General features: G+C 41.2%; 1 protein-coding gene across 1 annotated transcript in view; it reads right to left on the bottom strand.

The window, feature by feature from the left end:
- Positions 1-262: 262 nt before the first annotated feature.
- PKP4 (plakophilin 4) overlaps positions 263-18,521 on the bottom strand; it is a 242,515-nt gene continuing 224,256 nt past the window's right edge. Inside the window, exons 18-22 of the mRNA XM_073305536.1 lie at positions 11,259-11,343; positions 11,017-11,134; positions 6,757-6,888; positions 4,084-4,157; positions 263-2,342 (exon numbers count right to left, since the gene is read on the bottom strand). Coding sequence (XP_073161637.1) covers positions 2,094-2,342; positions 4,084-4,157; positions 6,757-6,888; positions 11,017-11,134; positions 11,259-11,343 — 658 coding nt within the window. The 3' untranslated portion in view covers positions 263-2,093. The remainder of the gene's footprint in view (positions 2,343-4,083; positions 4,158-6,756; positions 6,889-11,016; positions 11,135-11,258; positions 11,344-18,521) is intronic.

Below are 18,521 nucleotides of genomic sequence, written 5' to 3'. Positions count from 1 at the left end.
CACCACCACAACTGGATTCTAAGAAAAGAACACCATGGACTGTAGCCATCTGCAGAGGAAACATCTAGCTTCAGAAAGCAAAATTGTAAACTAAATCATAAATCCTCCCCTCAACAAGCAAATGATAAAATCCAAGCTAAAAAGATACAGACTGTAGGGGGTGGGAGATCTTGAAATATCTTGTGAAATACTTCCTAATAAAAGTAAGTGCCACCTTTTAAGTTCTTTTATTATGTAGGTTTAGGCTCTCAACACAGTGTAGCACTGAGATATTATTATTTTATTAGATATTTGTACAGAGCCCATCACCACACATTTAGATGTTTACAGTCAATTTTTTAAACAGACAATACATACAAACATATGAGTAACCCGTAGGCGTGGTTTAGTGGAATTACCACCTTTTGGGCTATATTCTCTGCACCCAAGAGTTGTAAATCGCTATGATGACAGTTAATTAACAGCCTGCTAAATGATCTGTTTGGAGGTGGCTCCTAATAACAATAGACTAAAAATGGAATAAATTAAGACATTCTGCATTAAAAATAGATCTTTTTGGAAACAGAAGGCACCGTCTGCAGACATGGGAGACAAATTGTGCCCATGATTATACGTATGCAACCATACGGTAATCTGTGAGGGGGATGTGCTCCAGAGCTGTCAGAGTTTGGCCTATAACTTGTTATTAATTTTGTTGGGAATTTTTCATTCACTAACACAGAGGCAGCGGTGTTCTAGGAGACAGAGTCAGGAGAACTGGATTCTATCTGTTCGCTTGCTGTGTGATTCAGTTCACCTTTCTGTGCTGCAATTACCCCAACAGTGAAATGGGGATACTTGTAAAGCACTTTGAGCTCTATAAAGTGAAACAATGGCAAATGAATATTATAATAAACGCATAGAAGAAGGTTAATAGCATCAATGGCATGGGACAAATGCGTAAAATTTATTACTGTTTTTTACACAAGAATTGTAAACGGAGCAAGTGGAATATGGGCCAGATGGTCAGCTTGCTGGATGAAATTTCTGTGAAGTAAAAGAAGGGGCTTAAATCTATTCCAACTTTTTTTCTGGCAGAAACACAATAAAACTGTGAAATATCCTGGATTCACTGAACAGAGAAAGTAAAAACACTAGGCTAGAGGAAAAAACAAGGGAGCCAAGTGCATAATTTCATGCTTTGGTATACCAGCTTGACAAATAATAAATGTATGAACGATAGAAAACTGGGAAAATGGCCAAAATGGTGTGAAATATTTAAACTTCTTACAACATGCAGTTAGAATTCATATTTGTTGTACTTATTTTTGTATATTACACACAGAAAATAAAAAATGAGCAGGGAACAACTTTCCATGGATGAGACTTCCACATTTATTTTTCTTCCATGTGCATAGAAAATGGCAGTGAAGTATCCTATGAAAGAGGCAGGGAATGAGAAAAGTGTAGATATACGGACTGTACTTTGTGCTTCAAAATTACACTATTCATTTCAAAACCAAAAATGATATATTTTTAAATTTATAAGAGTTCCTTGTTATTTTCTTTTTCTGTTTAAAGATGTCAGCTTTCCAAATCTGTTTTCAAATGACACACTGCATAACAAATGATGGCATTTTTAACCAATGTGGCGTTTCCATATTTACACCAATGAAAGAAATTTACAAGACGTAATAGCATACAATCTCAACATTTAGTAATAGCAATAAAACAAGAAGGGCATCCATTTTATTTTTCTGTACAAACTATCATAACAAGACTTTTATTCACATTTTAAAAATCGGCTTTAATTTTATCTGACCTACACTTTTTCCAAATTCATTTTACTCAATTCTCAAACCTTTCATCACATCGCCCACACCTTCACCAGACTACAGGAACTACAAGTAATTAGATCTAATGTCTAAACAGAGCAAGAAGTTCTCCCTTCCAATTTCTCTCTCACCTTCCTGATAAGTCCTTGAAAAATGCTCCTCCTTGTTCCTCCGTTCACTTCACTTTTACATTTCACCATCCAAACAGCAAACAGGCCATTCCATTTCTTCCCAAGCAAGATTAGAAGCTATAGCATCCCTCTGTGTGACTTTCTGATGTTACACCCAAGAATCAGGTGACCCAGGGTATTGTTCTGCTCTGTAAGAGGGCCGCCTAGTGGAATAGAAGTCTACGTAATTTGTGGTTGATTTCAGTCCATATTGTGTCATGTAATCTGTAGTAGCTGGAAAATGAACTCGATCATCAAAATAGGGGTCTTCATAGCTATGTGGGGACTGCAAATATAATCTGTATGCATCATAGTTCTTTCTGTTGGCATCATCTTGACTGTAGTACAACTGCTGATGCTGTTGACAAAATAGACAAATAAAAAATTATTTTTTAAAAATGGGATTTTAAGGGAAAAATATTTGAGTTTCTTTTTCTACCTTTGGGTAAGATTTCAGAGTTGTTTGTATAATCGGCTTTATTGCATAGATGTAGCTATATATTATCCCAGGGGTTGGCAGCGAGCTGATTTTTACAGGTCAGCAGCGGGCTGAGCAGGGCCAGCAGCCAGGACCCTGGCTGGCAGGAGCCGGCGGACAGAATTCCAGACTGGCAGCGGGCTGAGCTGCTCAGCCCACTGCCGGTCTGGGGTTCTGTCCACCGGCCCCGCTCAGCCCACTGCCAGCCTGGGTGAACAGAACCCTCGGCTGTGCGGGGCTGGCGGCTGGGACCCCGGCTGGCAGGAGCCGGTGGAACTCCAGACTGGTAGCGGGTGAGCTGCTGCCAGTCTGGGGTTCTGTCCGCCACCCCACTGATGGTCTGGGGTTCCAGCCGCTGGCCCCCTGCCAGCCGGGGTCGAGGCCTCCAGCCCTGCTCACCCCTCCTGCCAGCCTGGGGTACCGGCAGCCAGCCCAGGGCTCTGCTCCTGGCCTGGACCCAGCGCTCTGCAGCCCTTGTCAAAAATTACACTACAATTAGCTTAAAAACTTGAAAACTTAAAAACTTTGTTTGTATATTACAGTAATCATTAAAAAATGTAGTATGTTAATCAATACATAGGTTTGATTAAACAAAGTAGTTGTACTTATGCGCCTGTGCTTAATTTGTGCTTTCGATGATTTACCTTCTAAAAAAATCTCGCATGTCTCGCACCCCCCAGGGGGTGCATGCACCCCAGGTTAAGAACCACTGCACTAAACTGATAAGATCTGCATTTTAATTTAATTTTAAATGACGCTTCTTAAACATTTTAAAAACCTTGTTTACTTTACATACAACAATAGTTTAGTTATATAATATATAGACTTATAGAGAGAGACCTGCTAAAAACGTTAGAATGTATTACTGGCATGCGAAACCTTAAATTAGAGTGAATACATGAAGACTCGTCACACCACTTCTGAAAGGTTGCCGACCCCTGTATTATCCATTCACGCAATGGAGTGGTGTGGCTACGTCTTTGCATACTGATCTCTAAAACGTTACTCTTTTAAGCCACTATGATTTTTCAGACCCATAATTCTCAGTGGATGCAGCTCCACCAATTGGGTCAGTATCCCACAGAAGACACTTTTTTTTTTTTTTTTTTTTTAAAAACGAGCGTGAAGTCTAACCAAAGGTTAGATGAGAAATTGGAAAAAATTCTTTACCCCCGCATCTGCTCTACACCCTCCACAAGTGCAACTACACCCACTGGGAATCACAGGTCTGGGGGGGGAAAAGAAGTAGACACAGCTATATTTACTATCAAACATCCAGATAACAAAAGTATCTTTAGACTGCATGGATTATAACTGTCCCTTCAGAAACTACAAAAAATGCAAATCAGGAGATGGGTCTCACAGCCAGCCACAACAAGAATAGATGAATAATTAAAGTCAAGGGATTAAAAAAGGAAATGCAGAAGCAATAAACTGTTAAGTTATATCCAGATACAATAACACTCTCTAAAAACCCATTTATTAGAAGTGCTTTCTGCAAAGCATATGTATAACATGCAACGGTATACTCTCCTTTTAGTTCTATTAAAATAAACAATATTATCATTACACGTTGAGCCTTGCTATCAGTATTCTTTTAAAATGAGATTTCAAAAGTTACCTGTAGCCGTCTATTTTGTTCTCTTGCTGGTGAGGAATAGGAACTGATGTAAATTGGTGAAGGTTTGCTGGACCCTGTAAAAAAATATAGTATTTTATCATTTAATGTCCGTCAATGTCTTTAGTTTTTACAGTACCTATAACAAATGAAAGTGGCACTTGTATATTTAGAAACTTTCACATCCTGCTAGTCCCTCACTGTGTTGAAATCAGTGGAATTGTTTTACAAGGGCCTGACATGGTCTACTATATCAAGATATTGTCATTACTCTCATGACATCTGAAGTATTAATGACATTGGCTAAACCGTGCACCTTGCAAATTATTATTATTTTTTAAATAAAATCTACAAGATTTCCTTCTAATTTATTTCCATGGCACTGGGATTAAAGCTTTCCTTACGCTGAACATGAAGGCAGAGTCCATTGGAACATATTTAAGGTTACAGTTGGGAAATTTTTTTGTTTTCTGCGGCTATTTTAATAGATTTCCCTCCGTAAGTCTGAGGTGGAGAGAGATTAGGCGCCTGACCAGAGAGATAGGAGAAGCATGAGTATTTTCTGCCCTCCATTTATATCTATAAACAACTTAGAGTGAGGAATCTATCCCAGCTAGGAACTGAACCAAGATTTATGGGTCCAAAAGGAGAAGGTTTACTAGTTGGGGTAAAGGAGAATCTGTCAGCAGTAGCAGAACCTTAATCTTCTTCCTAGGGTGTTGCCACTAGAGGGCAAAATAATTACCCTGTGTGAAAATGAAAAATGAATCATCATAAAGAGGAGCAATAATTGAACAGTGGCAGTAAAATGACTCCCCTGGACATGTACTCTCAGGGCTTGTACTCAGGACTTCTGATTGTAAAACATGAGCCTTTACTGCCTGAACTAAAAGATCAGGTTATTATCTAAACGCAGGAACAGACTCACATAATCCTTTATGTGTTTTAGCCACTAGAGGGAACAAAACATCATGGTGTTAGTGTGGGCTACAACAAGTTAAGTGAGAGCAGAATGTTTTGAGCTCAAGATAGACTGGAAGCCACGAATTCCTCAATTCTAATCTTTGCTCTGCCATCAACTCCACCTGTTGCTTTGATCAAATTACCTGATGATTAGCTTACACCTTAGATTCCCCTTATGTAAAATGGTGATATACCATCTATCATCTACCTCACAGGGGTGTTGTGGAGATAAATTAGTTAAAGTTTACAAATCAATTTACTATCATCTAAGTGCCATTTAAGTTTTAATTATTATGATTAATGTACATTTTTGAGCACTCACAAAAGGGTGTTTTACCCACATAAAGATACAAACCGTGGTCACCATCTACAGTGTGTGATATTTTATCTATGAAGTTTAAGAAGCTACAAAAATAAGAATGTGAAATAAATAAGGTAATTTTCAGAAGGGGGCCTATACAGATTATTTTTGCAGTCACCTTTTCCTTCACTCTGCTAACCTTCTTTTAAAAAACGAATATAGTATTTCAAAAGGAACAAACCCCATACCTATAACAAATTAGTTTATTGATGCTGGAAAAAAACAAACAAACAAAACCAAAACAAAACAAAAAACAAAAATAGTTATGTGATGTGTCTATTGAAAAAATGTTACTTTACAACAATGAGAGCAGGACAAATAAATCTCACAATATATGTTTTAACAGGCATTTCTTTAGAAAAGAAAATTGCATTTGCAATGTAGCATTCCTGATGTAAAACACCCATTTACTACCATAGTAACTGTACATCATTCGTAAACAGTAGTGTGAAATCACAGCTTAAAAGAAAACAGCACAAATGAGATCTGTCCCACAGCAGCAGTTAAATTGCCCCAGGATTTTTGTTTTGTTTAATAAACCAGCTTTTTAAACAGGGAATTTGTGTTTTTCCCTGTTCACTCTGCCTTACTTGGGGAACATAATAACGTGTAAGACAGCTGAGATCAGGAAGAATATGAAGTCTTGCATATTTCCCCCCCTAATATTTATGAATAAAGCCATAAAATAAAAATTAATATTCAACAACATGGTTTGATAATAAATGTTCACTTTGGTGTAATCAAAGATCACTTTTAAATGGGAAGCACCACACATTTTATTACTCACTGAACCACAACCTTTCCACATTTTTAAAGACAAACATGTAACCTCATCTCTTCTTTTTCGAGTAAATTGGGCATTTCTCAGAGAAACAGCAAAAAATAACCAAAACAAAAACCCCATTTCTGACACACACAGTAAAGTTAATAATTAAAAATGAACACAAAAACAATGTAAAAAGTGAAGAAGCTTAAGTAACTGAAGCTCGGGGCAGCTGAGATGTCAAGATACATGCCAGTTTTTACTTATAAAAATTCCTTTGCAGCACAATATTTAAGTTGGCTTCAAATTTTATTACATTGATGCATTGTTTTTAAAACGACAAATGCAAAACAAAACAGTATAAAATGTCATATCTGGGAGGAAAGTGATTTGCTCAAGGAATCAGTGGTGAACAACTGACATAGCATTATTGTTCAAGACAATTTTGTTGCTGCTGAGGAATGCAACAAAAATAGTCCAATCACTAGTTTTTAACTGCACACACTACATTGTCCCAGGCCGAATATGGACTACATAAAAGAGTATTTTAGAAGCATTTTGTTTAGAATAAATCTAACTGGTCTCTTACCAGTATATATGTCTTTATGCGTAATGACATCACCTTGGCTATTGTAATACTGCATAGAAGGTTGTGTCCTATTGTATTCAGAACGAGGTTCTCTGATTCCTAACAGTGCTGGCGATGAAGATGTGCTGCCAACTGTTGAAAAGGAGGTAAGAGAAAGAAAGAGCATCAGTGTTTGAAAAAACCTTAGGGAAATGAGAGCGATAGTTGGAAATATGACAGTGAGTTTGGTTATAGAATTATCACCACTCTCAAAAATATTGTCTGTACGAGTGAGGCCAAATTTCTTCAACATCCTAAGAATCATAAGAACATATGAACGACCATACTGCATCAGACCAATGGTGCATCTAGCCCAGTACCCTATCTTCTGTCTGTGGCCAATGCCAGATGCTTCAGAGGGAATCGACAGAACAGGGCAATCATCAGCTTCCGGCAGTTAGATGCTTAGGACACCCAGAGCATGGGGTTGCAAACCATATCATCTTGGCTGATAGCCATTGATGGACCAATCCTCCAGGAACTTATCTAATTCTTTTTTAAAACCAGTTATACTTTTGGCCTTCACAATATCCCCTGGCAATGAGTTCCACAGGTAGATTGTGCATTGTGTGAAGAAGTACTTCCTTTTGTTTGTTTTAAACCTGCTACCTATTAATATCACTGGGTGACCTCTGGCTCTTGTGTTATGTGAAGGGGTAGAAAATACTTATTAACTTTCTCCACACCATTCATGATTTTGTAGACCTCTATCATATGCACCCTTTTTTTCAAGCTGAAAAGTCCCAGTCTTATTAATCGATCCTCACATGGAAGCTATTCCATACCCCTAATAATTTTTGTTGCCCTTTTCTGAACCTTTTCCAATTTCAATATATCTTTTTTGAGATGGGGTGACCACATCTGCATGAGTATTCAAGGCGTAGGTGTACCAAGAATTTATATAGTGACCCTATGATATTTTCTCTTATCTCTCCCTTGCCTAATGGGGTTCCTAACATTTTTAGATTTTTTGACTGCTGCTGCACATTGAGTGGATGTTTTCAGAGAACTATCCACAATGACTCCAAGACCTTTCTTGAGTGGTAACAGCTAATTTAGACCCCATCATTTTATATGTATAGTTGGAGTACGTTTTCAAAGGTGCATCACTTTGCATTTATCAACAGTGAATTTCATCTGCCATTTTGTTGCCCAGTCATCTAGTTCTGAGAGATCCTTTTACTCCTTGCAGTCTGCTTTTGACTTAACTATCCAGAGTAATTTTATGTCGTCTGCAAATTTTGCCATCTCACTATTTACCCCTTTTTCCAGATCACTGATGAATATGTTGAACAGCACTGGTTCCATACAGATCATTGGGGAACACCGCTATTTACCTCTCTACATTCTAAAAACTGACCAATTATTCCTACCGTTTCCTGTCTTTTCCTGTCATGAGAGGACTTCCTTCTTATCTCACAACTGCTTTCTTTGCTTAAGAGCCTTTGGTGAGGGACCTTGTCAAAGGCTTTCTGAAAGTCAAAGTACATTATATCCACTGGATCACCCCTGTTTGTTCACTCCTTCAAAAAATTCTAACAGATTGATGAGGCTTAATTTCCCTTTACAAAAGCTGTGTGGAGTCTTCCCCAACAAATTGTGTTCATTTATGTATCTGGTAATTTTGTTCTCTACTATAGTGTCAACCTGGTCAATTTGCCTGCTACTGAAGTTAGGCTTACTGGCCTGTAATTGCTAGGATTGCTTCTGGAACCTTTTTAAAAATTTGCATCAAATTAATTATCTTCCAGTCATCTGGTACAGAAGCTGATTTAAGTAATAGGTTACATATCACAGTTAGTAGTTCTGCAACTTCATATCTGAGTGCTTTCAGAACTCTTGGGTGAAAACCACCTGGTCTGGGTGACTTATTACTGTTTATCAATTTGGTCAAAAACCTCTTCTAAAGACGCATCTATCTGGGCCAGTTCCATAGATTTGTTACACAAAAAGAATAGCTCAGGTGTAGGAATCTCCCTCACATCCTCTGCATTTAGCTTCTCTGCAATGGCCTTGTCTTCTTTGAGTGCTCCTTTAGCACCTTGATTGTCCAATGGCCTCAATGATTGTTTAGCAGGTTTCCTGCTTCCGAGGTACTTAAAAATGTTTTTGCTGTTAAGTTTTTGTGTCTTTTGCTAGTTGCTCTTCAAATTCTTTTTTGACTTACCTAATTATACTTTTATGCTTGACTTGCAAGAATTTGTGCTCCTTTCTATTTTCCTTAGCAGGATTTATCTTCCGATTTTTAAATGCTCCCTGTTTGCCTTTAACTGCTTCTTTTACTGGGTTGTTTAGCCAAGGTGGCACTTTTTTGGTCCTCTTACTATATTTTTTAATTTGGGGTATACATTTAATATAAGCCTCTGTTAGGCTGTTCTAAAAAAGTTTCCATGCAGCTTGCAGGCATTTCACTCTTGTGACTGTACCGTTTAATTTCCATTTAACTAGCTTCCTCATTTTTGTGTAGTTCCCCTGTCTGAAGTTAAATGCTACTGTGGAGGGGTTCTTTGGGATTTTCCCTCCCACAAGGATGTCAAATTTAATTACTTTACGGTTGCTACTACTGAGTGGTACAGCTATATGCACCTCTTGGACCAGATCCTGTGCTCCATTCAGGACTAAATCAAGGATTGCCTCTCCCCTTGCGGGTTCCAGGACTAACTGCTCCAAGAAGCAATCATTAATGCTGTCTTGAAACTTTATCTCAGTATCCTGTCCTGAGGTGACATGTACCCAGTCAATACAGGGATAGTTGAAATCCCCCATTATTATTGAGTTTTCTATTTTTGTAGCCTCTCTGATCTCCTAGAGAATTCATAATCATCATCACCATCCTAGTCAGGTGGTCAATACTATATTCCTACTGCTATACTCTATTATTCAAGCATGAAATTTCTATCCATAGGGATTCTATTGTACAATTTGATTCATTTAAGATTTTTTACTATATTTGACTCTATACTTTCTTTTACATATAGTGCTACTCCCCAATCAGCATGATCTACTCTGTCATTCCTATATATTTTGCACACTGGTATTACTGTGTCCCATTGATTATTGTTGTTCTACCAAGTCTCTGTGATGTCTATTACATCAATATCCTCATTTAATACCAGGCATTCAAATTTACGCATCTTAATATTTAGACTTCTTGCATTTGTATACAAGCACTTATAAAATTTTTCACTTTTTAGTTGTCTACCATTATGTGACGCAATTGAATAGGGACTCTTTCATTTGACTGTTTCTCTTTAGTTCCTATATGTACTTTATCTACTTCTATCTTCTCTTCTTTACTAGGATATAGAGTATCCCCATTAATAGAACCTCCCACATGAGATGTTTCTGTCCAAATTGTGTGCTCCTCTGCATCTGTCGGCTTTCCACCAGCCCCTTAGTTTAAAAACTCCTCTATGACCCTTTTTAATTTTACATGCCAGCAATCTGGTTCTGCTTTGGTTTAGGTAGAGCCCAACTTTCCAGTATAGGCTCCTCCTTTACTAAAAGGTTTCCCAGATACTAATAAACCTAACCCCCTTCTCTCTATACCATTGTCTCATCCATGCATTGCGACCTTGCTGTTCTGCCTGTCTAACTGGCCCTGTGTGTGGAACTGGAAGCATTTCAGAGAATGCTACCGTGTGGGTCCTGGACTTCAATGTCTTACCTAGCAGCCTAAATTTGGCCTCCAGGAACTCTCCTCGCCAGCACTGCACATATGCCTGTCTAGATGTCTTGAGAGAGTCACAAACTTCACATTTGGCAGGTAATTCACTAAGCAGTTCTCCTGGTCATCAGACATCCAGCTAACTATATTTCTAATGATCAAATCTCCCATTACTATTACCAGTCTCTTCCTAATAACTGGGATTCATGTCTCCTAACAACAAAAGTTTTGGAGAGTCTGTTTTAATTCATTGGTATGTGTAAAGCACTTTGAAGGAAGTATTATTATAGTATATAAGTATTATATGCATAAATCATACTGTGTTTTGTTTTGTAACAAAATATAAAAGAAAAACCTTAATTCCAATGCACTGGTCTGAAAAGCAAGACTGATAAGTAACCCAAGGGCTAAAAACTGTAATATCACTGAAAGTAAGGTAAGGTAGGCACATTCAAAAGTACCCTGAAGTTCTAAAAGAGACATACTAGATCCACCTCAAGTGGAAAAGCCCTTCAGCCAACCTGTCCACAAAAGGGAAAGGTTTATTAACTGACCTGACTGAATGATAGGTGACATTTGCTGATTTGTTGTAGACAAGGAGGGATGTGATTTGAATCTGTCTCGTTCTAATGTTGATACTGGTGTAATAAAATGATTCTGATTCCATCCATCCTGTGGAGTGGGAAACCGAGTATGTCAAAATGAATTACATTTCATTAAAATAAATGGCTCAGAATCATTGTGAAGTTGTTTCCAGATGAATGCTAATTTTGTCAGAACCATACTTGTAATTTACCTTTTTATAAATGCTACGGAGGTCTCGGTATTGCCATAATGTATTCAATACCTGAGCTGCTGCCTTGACCACTTTCAGTGATGATCTACGAAGGTAAAGAATATTCGATTATTATACAGGATTGACTCTTGTAAAGAAAGTGCACTTACATATTACAGCTTGAAACACTATGGGAAATGGGCTGGGTAGTCTCAGCCTAAGGCCCAGTGAACAGATTCCCATGTCACAAAAATTCCACTATTGCAATTAACAGTCATATTGGCAGTCTCAGCAAAGAGACTGTATAGGATGGTAAGACACAGCTTTACACTAGAAGTGATCCCTTCCCTTCAGGTGAGCCTTGAAACACATGAAAAGGCAGCATGTGTATGTCTACACCACAAAGAAAAAGCAGTGGCTGGCTTGGGCTTGTGAGGCTTGGACAGTGGGGCCGTTTCATTCCTGTGTAGACTTCTGGCCTTCCCCTGGAGCCAGGCCTCAAAGTCCCAGAGTTCAGGTTCCAGCCCGAGCCCAGAAGTCTACACAGCAATGAAACAGCCCACAGCCCGAGCCCGAATCAGTTGGCCGTGGGTTTTTCTTTGCTGTGTAGATATACCCTATGGGATAGTCAGGACTGCTAGTATCTGTGGTGTACATGTTTGTGAACAACCTCTTTCTCCAGGGCTGTCAATCCAGCACGCTTCATGAAAGCATATGCTATAGAAAATAGAATTAAAATATATCATAATAAATCATTTACACTCCTGCCTTTAAAGCAATCATCCAATACAAATATAAAGATTATTGTAGGAACGGCTGGTAGCCTGTCGCTTCCCATTATAAGATCCTGTTTTCGGTTTCTTATAACTTTGGCACACTCTACCACTTGGACTGAAATGTTCTGTGTCTGCCTCAGGCTATTTATTTATTTATTTATTTATAATTTTCAGCAGTTTCCAGGAACAAGTCAAGGAAAAAATACACTTTTGCCATGTTAAAAAATTTTGGGGACTTTTTCTTTGACAAACAATAGCTCCCCCATGCATTGGAGCAGGAACTTGAAATATGGCAAGGGGTAGCCTTTGTATCAGGGATATGCCTTTTGCTGTCCCTGTAAAAGTCTACCCCAGTTTAACCAAGTTATAAACCTTGAAAAAAAACAAATCACAGTTCCCACATGCTCAGTAGAGACTTAGATTTTAGCAGCTAAATTCTCCAAAGATTTCATCTTCACTGAGCATACTCCATCCCCTCATAGCTTCTAGTGCTGACAGGATTGTGTATGCATCATCCGCACAGAGTGACTAGAGGGGGATGCGAGAGAGAAAACATGACTAGTTGCTGGGATGGTGGAGGGAAATAACACAGATTAGCTGGACAAGGAGGCTGAGACTAGGGACCAGTAGGGGTGAGGAACCGGGGCAGGAAACAGAGAAGACAGATCTGACAAGAAACAGCTACTTAACTAAAAGAACGAGGAGTACTTGTGGCACCTTAGAGACTAACAAATTTATTTGAGCATAAGCTTTCGTGGGCTAAAACCCACTTCATCAGATGCATGCAGTGGAAAATACAGTAGGGAGATATAGATACACACACAGAGAAGATGAAAAAATGGGTGTTGCTATACACACTATAATGAGAGTGATCAATTAAGGTGAGCTATTATCAGCAGGAGAAAAAACCCTTTTGTAGTGATAATCAGGATGGCCATTTCTAACAGTTGACAAGAAGGTGAGGGTAACAGGAGGGGGGAGAAATAAGCCTGGGGAAATAGTTTTACTTTGTGTACTGACCCATCCACTCCCAGTCTTTATTCAAGCCTAGTTTAATGGTGTCCAGTTTGCAAATTAATTCCAATTCAGCAGTCTCTCGTTGGAGTCTGTTTTTGACGTTTTTTTGTTGTAATATTGCAACTCTTAGGTCGGTAATCGAGTAACCAGGGAGATTGAAGCGTTCTCCGACTGGTTTTTGAATGTTATAATTCTTGACATCTGATTTGTGTCCATTTATTCTTTTATGTAGAGACTGTCCGGTTTGGCCAATGTACATGGCAGAGGGGCACTGCTGGCACATGACGGCATATATCACATTGGTAGATGTGCAGGTGAACGAGCCTCTGATAGTGTGGCTGATGTGATTAGGCCCTATGATGGTGTCCCCTGAATAGATATGTGGACATAGTTGGCAACGGGCTTTGTTGCAAGGATAGGTTCCTGGGTTAGTGTTTTTGTTGTGTGGTGTGTGGTTGCTGGTGAGTATTTGCTTCAGGTTGGGGGGCTGTCTGTAAGCAAGGACTGGCCTGTCTCCCAAGATCTGTGAGAGTGAGGGATCGTCCTTCAGGATAGGTTGTAGACCCTGGATGATGTGCTGGAGAGGTTTTAGTTGGGGGCTGAAGGTGATGGCTAGTGGCGTTCTGTTACTTTCTTTGTTGGGCCTGTCCTGTAGTAGGTGACTTCTGGGTACTCTTCTGGTTCTGTCAATCTCTTTCTTCACTTCAGCGGGTAGGTACTGTAGTTGTAAGAATGCTTGATAGAGATCTTGTAGGTGTTTGTCTCTGTCTGAGGGGTTGGAGCAAATGCGGTTGTATCTTAGAGCTTGGCTGTAGACAATGGAGTGTGGTCTGGATGAAAGCTGGAGGCGTGTAGATAGGCATAGTGGTCAGTAGGTTTCCGGTATAGGGTGGTGTTTATGTGACCATCGCTTATTAGCACTGTAGTGTCTAGGAAGTGGATCTCTTGTGTGGACTGGTCCAGGCTGAGGTTGATAGTGGGATGGAAATTGTTGAACTCATGGTGGAATTCCTCAAGGGCTTCTTTTCCATGGGTCCAGATGATAAAGATGTCATCAACGTAGCGCAAGCAGAGTCGGGACATTAGGGGACGAAAGCTGAGGAAGCGTTGTTCTAAGTCAGCCATAAAAATGTTGGCATACTGTGGGACCATGCAGGTACCCATAGCAGTGGAAATTGGCCATCCTGATTATGACTACAAAAGGTTTTTTTCTCCTGTTGATAATAGCTCACCTTCATTGATCACTTTCATTATAGTGTGTATAGCAACACCCATTTTTTCCATGTTCTCTGTGTGTATACATATATCTTCCTACTGTATTTTCCACTGCATGCATCCAATAAAGTGGGTTTTAGCCCACAAAAGCTTATGCTCAAATAAATTTGTTAATCTCTAAAGGTGCCACAAGTACTCCTTGTTCTTTTTGCTGATACAGACAAACACGGCTACCACTGTGAAACCAGTTACTTAACTGCGGTTCTTTGAAGTGTGATGCAGACATGAATTCCACTTAGGTGTGTGCACGGTCCAGTGCAACAGAGTAACAATTTTGCCTAGCAGTATCTGTAGAAGGCGATCGTACGCACCTTGTGGCTGTAGCCTCCCCTGGCTATATAAGTCAGTGCTGCCCCAACCCCTCTCAGATGCACTTTCAGTGAGCTAAGTGCAAGTCCCAATGACTGAAGGTGCAGCAGGCACCCCAAGATGTCATGGATAGAAGCTAGTGTTGGTTGAATTCTATGAGCCAATGACCACACCGAAAACCGCTTCCATTTAGCTGAACAGGCCATTCTGATAGAAGATTTTCTGTTGTTGAGTAGGGCCTATTCAACTATCATCAAAAACTGCTCTTCCTCCTCATTTAGCCACATAGCAACTACCCCAAGAGATGTAGGGAACTGAATGCAATGTGTGACTATGATTCTTTGTGAGCAGGTCAGGATGGAGAGGATGGGGTATGGGAGACTGAACTGACAGTGTGGAAAAGTCAGAGAACCAGCGCTACCTCATCCACGCCAGGACAATGAGAATGAGCTTGGCCTGATCTGCTTTCAGCTTGAGGATGATATGTGGGATGATTGGGTTTGGGGGAAAAGCATACAGGCAAGCCAAATGCCAGCTGAGATGAAAAGCATTGGACAAGGAGTGCAGACTGAGGCTCCCTTGAGAGAAGAACAGGTTTCCTGTTGTCCCTTGTAGCAAACAGGTCGATTGTCAGAATGCCCCAAGCTGTAAAGATGACCCAGAGAATGCCTGTTTTCATTAGTGATTCAGGGAAAAATTTCTACTGAGATGGTCCATGAGATGATTTAGGACCCTGGGCAACTGGTCAGCTATTGGTTAGTGATCTCTGTAATGGGCTTCACTCACCACTGCGGCACCTCCTGATGGCTGTCTTGGGAATTAGCTCTGATGTTAATGCGCCCTCTTTGGGTGGTGCCTTGCTGCTATCACTCCTGCTCTAGGACCCACATCTCTCCAAGGACTGCAGCATCCTCTTCAGCGACACACACTGTGCTCCCCCCTTCCGGGGACCTGTAGTCTGCTGTTCAGCCATTTCCCTTAGTGGCTACTGCAGCGAATTGTCTGGTCACTTCCTCATGGCCCTCAGCATGCCTCTTTGCCTGCAAACCTCAGCAGTCAGCCCAGGAGCTCTCTCACTCCCTGCTAGCAGCACTGCTCTGTCCAGGGTGCTGGCAGTCCTCTCAGCCCTCCAGAGACACAATCCTTTCTCCCTGGGCTCCCAACAGAGAACTGCCAGCCTCTGCCCTGCAGCTCCTTTTTTATATGGGCTTGCTTGGCCCTGATTGGCTGCTCTCTTCAGTCCTTCTCTAATTGGCTGCCTCCAGTGCAGCCTCCCTAGGGCTGCTTTTAATCCCTGCCAGTGAGGGGCAGCTGCCCCATCACCATTCTCCTTGATGTAGAACTGCCACAACCTGATTGCCTCTTGGGACAGAATCCTGGAACACATTCCCCCTTGCTTGTTCACATAATGCACTGTGGTGGTATCATTGTAACCATTGAGCCCAATATGGTCCAGGAAAACATGACATGCATTGTAGAAGGCCTGAAGCTCCAGCAAATTGATAAGGACTCCTGCTCCAACCACAGAGCTTGAACTTTCATAAGCCCAGGTGTGCTGCCCAACCTATCAGGGAGGCATCAGTGACAGCAGACCTGGTTCACAAGTGCAAGAGGGAATGCCCTGGCAAATGTTCTCTGGACACATCCACCACAGCAAGGAGTCCAGGACCAGTTGAGAAAGATGAACCAATCTGTCTAGGGGGTGAAGAGTCGGATGGTAAACCATCCTGATCCACATTTGGAGAGGGGTGAAGGTTCAACTTTGCAAACTAGACCATCTGGATGCAAGCTATACTAACGGTACTAATTAACTATACACAACTAGAAAAGTCACTAAAAATAGAGGGCTTGCAAGGTGAAAATCACACAGAGCTGTGACTCCAGCAGGGGCAGAAGAAGGAACAGAGGGAGGTCAGGGTGGCATTGCCTCTGTGACAAAGTTCCTCCTCTACCTTGGTGGGTCTGGGCTTACTGGCGGATTTACTTGCCTTGGAGCTTCATGGCAGCCCTCAGCTTGGCCGTTTTTCTGAACCCACAGTCCAGGTCGACTCCTCCTGTGTCTGACCAGGAGTTGGGAGGTTTTGGGGGGAACCCGGGCCTGCCCTCTACTCTGGGTTCCAGCCCAGGGCCCCGTGGAATGCAACTGTCTAGAGTGCCTCCTGGAACAGCTGTGCGACAGCAACAACTCCGTGGGCTACTTCCCTATGGCCTCCTTCCAACACCTTCTTTATCCTCACCATAGGACCTTCCTCCTGGTGTCTGATAATGCTTGTACACCTCAGTCCTCCAACAGTCCACATTCTCACTCTCAGCTCCTAATGCCTCTTGCTCCCAGCTCCTCACACGCACACCACAAACTGAAGTGAGCTCCTTTTTAAAACCCAGGTGCCCTGATTAGCCTACCTTAATTGATTCTAGCAGCTTCTTGATTGGCTGCAGGTGTTCTAATCAGCCTGTCTGTCTTAATTGTCTCCAGAAGGTTCCTGACTGTTCTGGAACCTTCCCTGTTATCTTACCCAGGGAAAAGGGACCTACTTAATCTGGGGCTAATATATCTGCCTTCTATTACTCTCCTGAAGCCATCTGGCCTGACCCTGTCACACCTCATATAGCTAAAGGAGGTGCTACGGCATAAAGGCCTCCCCTCTATGGGTTCTGAAAGGTAAAATTTCCAGCCCTGGTGCGCACACACCTAAGTGGAATACAGAGCTGCACCTACTTGAAGAAGAAGGAGCTGAGGTTTAGGGGGGAGAACTGTGACTAACTGGTCAAAAAGATTGGGATAAGGAGCCAGGAGACTGAGATTGGATGAGAAACCTGGGCAGATAGATTGGGACTGGGTGTCAGTGGGGAGGGAGGAGGAATATGAGCTGTAGAGTGGACAAGAAGCCCGGAGTAGGGAACAGGGACTGACTGGTCAAGGAGACTGGGACTGGGATAAGAAGCCATGAGAATGGGTAGGCAAGGGGACTGGGACAGGGCAAGGAGATAATGGTTAGGTAGAGTCAAGATTGGGACAGGTTGGAGAGGATGGGACAGAAGGGGTCAAGCATAGAGGAAATGGTAGTGTCTATGCCCACTAGATCATTGTCTCCTCCACAACCTGGACTGGAAACCAAGATCTGTGAGTCTCAATTCCTCTACTTTCAGCAAATGTATATGAAACCCATAGGCAAAATGTCCCATACCCCTCTAGTGCTTGTAATTCGGCGTGCAGGATGGAACATCTCTGGAAATAAATCAGGTTGGTGTGGTAAAAGAGGCTCTTGTCTTTAGGATCCCTGCATCATTTGTTCCACAAATTGGAAGGTGTGTCATGAATGAGGCAGGAGACTGCTACAACAGATAGGAGGGCCTCATGGTAATAGCAGCTGAATGCTGCCCTGAAGAATTGGATGTTATCACTCCCTCTGCCACAGAGTTTCCATGTGATACTAGTAAGGTCGTTTAATTCAAATTTTTCACAGTTGGTCATTACTTCGGCACCCCTCATTTTCTGGCTGCCCAACTTGATACCCTTGGAGTCTGTTTTCCAGATGTACTGTGTGCTCACAATTGCAACTAAAGGTAATGGGAGCTGGGCTTTGAGCATACAAAGTGCTATGTAATCGTAAATATTCTGAATAATTAGGCTGTAAGCATCTCATATTGGGCACCCAAAATTAGTGGATACTGTTGACCTTAATCTCTCTGTGCTTTAGGTCCTCAGTTGTAAAAAGAGGATAATACCCCTTCATCTCACAGGATTATTATGAAAATAAAATTAATTAATTATTGGGAAGCACTCAGATATTACAGTGATGAGCACCATAGAAAAGCCCATGAAGAAATTAAGAATTCTTATTTCAGAGCAGGATTTGGGTAGTGTGCAGTAAGACCTAGAACCAAACACTGAACGATAAGGAGA

The sequence above is a fragment of the Lepidochelys kempii genome, chromosome 11 (assembly GCF_965140265.1).
Source record: "Lepidochelys kempii isolate rLepKem1 chromosome 11, rLepKem1.hap2, whole genome shotgun sequence".
NCBI lineage: Eukaryota > Metazoa > Chordata > Testudines > Cheloniidae > Lepidochelys > Lepidochelys kempii.
The sequence above is the reverse complement of the archived record's forward strand: the minus strand, read 5'-3'. Positions and strand labels throughout refer to the sequence as shown.